The following is a 3921-nucleotide window of genomic DNA, read 5'->3' as shown; positions in this document are numbered from 1 at the left end:
ATAAGGGAAAAAAAAAAGAGAACGAGGGATCTTAAAATTGAAGGAGCAAACAGGGAGAGAGAAGGGAGGAGGAGGAAGAAAAAAAAGAAGAGAAAAAAGAGGAAAATAATGGAAAAGGAAGAGATTTAGAGTAAATAAGTTTAAAAGTAAGATTTAAGTTGTTAAATATATAAATGTGTGTTATTAAGTTTTAAATTTCTGTTTTGGTTAAATGTTAGGGTTTTGAAGATTGTGTTTTGAGTTTATTAATAAATTAATTTGAATGATATAAGGTTGATTGTTATGGGTAATGGATTGGTAGTTGATTTTAAGAGATTGTAGGTAAATATGATAATTTTGAGTTATGAATTTTAGACACTTTCAATTTGGTCCTTTAATTTGACAAAAATTACCATTTGACCCAATAAATCTGGTAAAATTCTAGAATGGTCCCTAGAGAATAATGAGATATTCTAGATAGAATTGAGGATTAATTATGGTCAGAATTTCAGTATAGTCATGGATTTATGTCAATTTTAGTTTGGTCATCCATTTCATAAAAATTACAATTTGACCCAAAAATTTTGGAAAAATTCCAGAATTGTACTTGGAGCATAATTAGAGATTCTGGATAGAAATGAGGATGAATTATGAACATAATTCCACTATAATGATGAATTTATGATATTTTTAGTTTGGTCCTCCAATTAGATGAAAATTACAATTTGGCCCTAAAAATATGAAAAAATCCAGATTTGTCCCTAGCTGTATTAGCTTTTGTAGATTTTTTTGATGAATAATTGAGGGTTATTTGGTGAATTATTACCAATTTTATTATTTGTTTTATTATGAATTAGATTTCAAAAAAACCGTTTAATTTTAGGTTTTTGGGACATAACTAGTTTAGTGTAAAAACATATAGGGTTATGGAATAGACACTTAGTTAAGTGTATTAAATAGGTTATATGTTCTTTTGAGTCGTTCTTAAATATGTATCCTTTGTATTCAGATAATCCTTATATTCTACCAGCGGGACATCAATAGGATTTCCTTCAGTATCTGTTGTTTCCTTTCGAGTCAAGTGAGTGGATAATTTTTCATATGCTTAAGAAATATTATAAATATTTTATTTGTTAATATGAATTGGATCATGCTTCTTGATAATATATATGTTGATTATTATCCTTGTTATAATAAAACATGATCAATTGTTGAATCTGAATTCTTGATATGAACCAGTATATATTTTGAATTGACTTTTGAATTGAAAGCTCCTCATTTGATTGATGTTATGAGTTGAGCCTTGAGATATGAATATGTATGTTTGATTATGATTATGAACCTATGGTATGTCAGTCAAAATACCCATGCTAACAGGGTAATGTTAGTCTTTGTGCATATCGTATCTGAACCCTAGTTGGTCGGGGGAGTCACCAACATGTGTGGACTGATCATCCCACAGTATGGAGCCTCATGCTCATTGCATTTTGATTTTCTGACGAGCTTTACCTTATGATATTCTTTTTATGGCCTATTTGATAAACCTTCCTATAAGAACCTAAAGCCATACTTGTATATATATTTCTCATTGTTGTATAACTTCATGTATGTATATTGAACGTTATCTACTCATTGAGTTGTTGAACTCACCCTCTTATTATTTATCCTTTTCAGGCTTATAGCTTGATAGTAGGTCACTTTTGTTGGACCTTCATAACCTGCTCTTTTTGTTGTAATTTGTTCCTTTTTTTATGTTTAGTTAGTGCTCCAAAACTATGAAATTATATTAACTCTTATATTAAGACAATTAAATTATATTATGAAGTTAGTTTGTTGTTAATGCTGCGTTGAACTCTGATTAAGTTGTTTAGATGATAAGATTGTATGTAAGTTTGAGTTCGTATAGGTATGGAATCTTGGAGGAGAATCTTGCCTATGTGCCGGTCATGGATCCGGGAATCGGGTTGTGATAAAGATTTATACAAGGTCTTCTTTTGTTCAGGTTTGGTTAGGCTTTGGAAATCAGCTTGCGCTTAATTTCATATTCAAAATCTTTGTGCGCTTTAGCAAAGATATAATTAGAAGAGAGGAAAGAGCTAGGACAAAGTAAAATGTAATGTGCCCATGTAAAGAACCCATGGATGTTCAATCGGTTCGAGCGGCCGGAATGGAGCAGGATTCGGTGTATTGAAGGAAGAAATGGTTGATTGGAAAAACAAGGACAAGTTAGAAGATTATATAGCCTTCATTTTTTACAGCAAATTTCTGTTTTGTTCCTATTTTTACATGGAAGACAACTCAGAAGGTGAATTGAGCTGGTCCTGACTACTTTCTCTGAGAAGGAAAAGAATTTGCTATTAACAATTCATGTTCAAAAGATAACCGCAAAATTTGTTGGAGCTTCCAAGCCATTTTTGGATCATTTTGCTTCCAATCTGAGGCATGGCAGTTTTTGAGCTCCTCCTTGTTTTGGCCTATAAGCTTCAACGCAAATTCAACCACAACGCCATGGAAATAGAAGCAACAACTCTAGAATCAAGAAAGACAGCCATGTAAATAGTTCAAAAATAGCTTAGTTCAACTTCTTAGTTTTCTCCTGCGTAAGAACAGGAACACAGCAGAAAAATGTTGGAAGAAATGAAGGCTATATAATCTTCTAATTTGTCCTTGTTTTCCCAATCAACCATTCCTTCCTTCAACACACTGATTCCTGCACAATCCCGGCCGCTATAACCGATCGAACAGCATGGGTTCTTTACATGGGCTCCTTTCATTTTGCTTTGTCCTAGTTCTTGTCCTCTCTTCTAATCATCTCACTGCTAAAGCCCACAACAAATCCACGAATCAAATCAAAGTAGAAGCTGATTTCAAAATCATAGCCGAACTTGCAGGAAAGAATTCAATTCCAAATGCTGATTTCAAAGGCCTAGCCAAGCTTGCATTAACGAAAGCAATATCAAATGGGAATGGAATATGCCAACGCGTCAACTCGTTGCTGCTAAAAAGTTCGGACATGTACACTACGAGAAGCCTAACAGGTTGTTCTACCAACTACAAAGATGCAGTTGGCCTTATTAACAAATCGCTGGCTGCTTTGGATGCTAAGAAGTACGGTGATGCAAAGACATGTATCACGGATGCCTTGGCGAACTCAACGAAATGCGAAGACAGATTCGAGGAACTATTGCAACGAAACTCCCCATTTACATTCATGAAAGCAAAGTTTGGCCTGCTATGCTTGACTGGTTTAAAACACATCAATCTGTTAGTCCAGAAGGAACGCTTGATAACTGAAGGTTGTAGCCAAACCTTAGACAAGGAGCTGTGCATATCTACAGTCGGATTCTTCCTGGAAAACAAAGGACTTGGTCTCCATGGCTTGGCCAAGCTTGCAGTAGAGAAAGCATTGCAAGATGGCACCAGAATCCACAACCACATCAGCGTGCTGCTCAAAACAACTTCAGATAAATGCGTTCTGAAAAAACTTAAAAGTTGTTCTGCGTTCTACCTGACTGCAATTGGAAAGATTAAGGCGTCGCTACCAGCTTTGGACTGTAATCGTTATGGCGATGCGAGTACATGGGTTGGAGCTGCCATAGGCTCAGCAGAGACATGTGAGGGCGTGTTTGCTGGAAAATCAAACAAGATATCTCCTTTGACCCCTATGAAAATAGAGTTTAGCAAGCAAGTATCTATTTCTTTAGTTGTCATTAAAAAGCTAGCCGGAAATTAACCTGAGGTGGCTGCTGCGCACAAATCTACAAGTTCTTCCATTGGGTCTCAGAACAAGAAATGTACTTCAAAAATTACAGAATGATTAATTATCATTGAAAATTTAATGAGAATAAAACAGAAGCCGTATTCAATATGAATTTTGATGCATGAATTTACTTCAGTATTATATTGAATATGAAAGTGTAAACTGAATTCTTCTTATTCATT

General features: G+C 34.6%; 1 protein-coding gene across 1 annotated transcript; it reads left to right on the top strand.

The window, feature by feature from the left end:
• The first annotated feature begins 2725 nt into the window (after positions 1-2725).
• Positions 2726-3712, top strand: LOC140955589 (uncharacterized). The gene has a single exon (XM_073409204.1). It carries the CDS (start codon positions 2726-2728, stop codon positions 3710-3712), a length of 987 nt encoding a protein of 328 aa, XP_073265305.1.
• The last annotated feature ends 209 nt before the right edge of the window (positions 3713-3921 follow it).

The sequence above is a fragment of the Populus alba genome, chromosome 5, assembly GCF_005239225.2.
Source record: "Populus alba chromosome 5, ASM523922v2, whole genome shotgun sequence".
In the NCBI taxonomy this organism is placed as follows: Eukaryota; Viridiplantae; Streptophyta; class Magnoliopsida; order Malpighiales; family Salicaceae; genus Populus; species Populus alba.
This window is presented reverse-complemented; position numbering and strand designations above follow the sequence as displayed.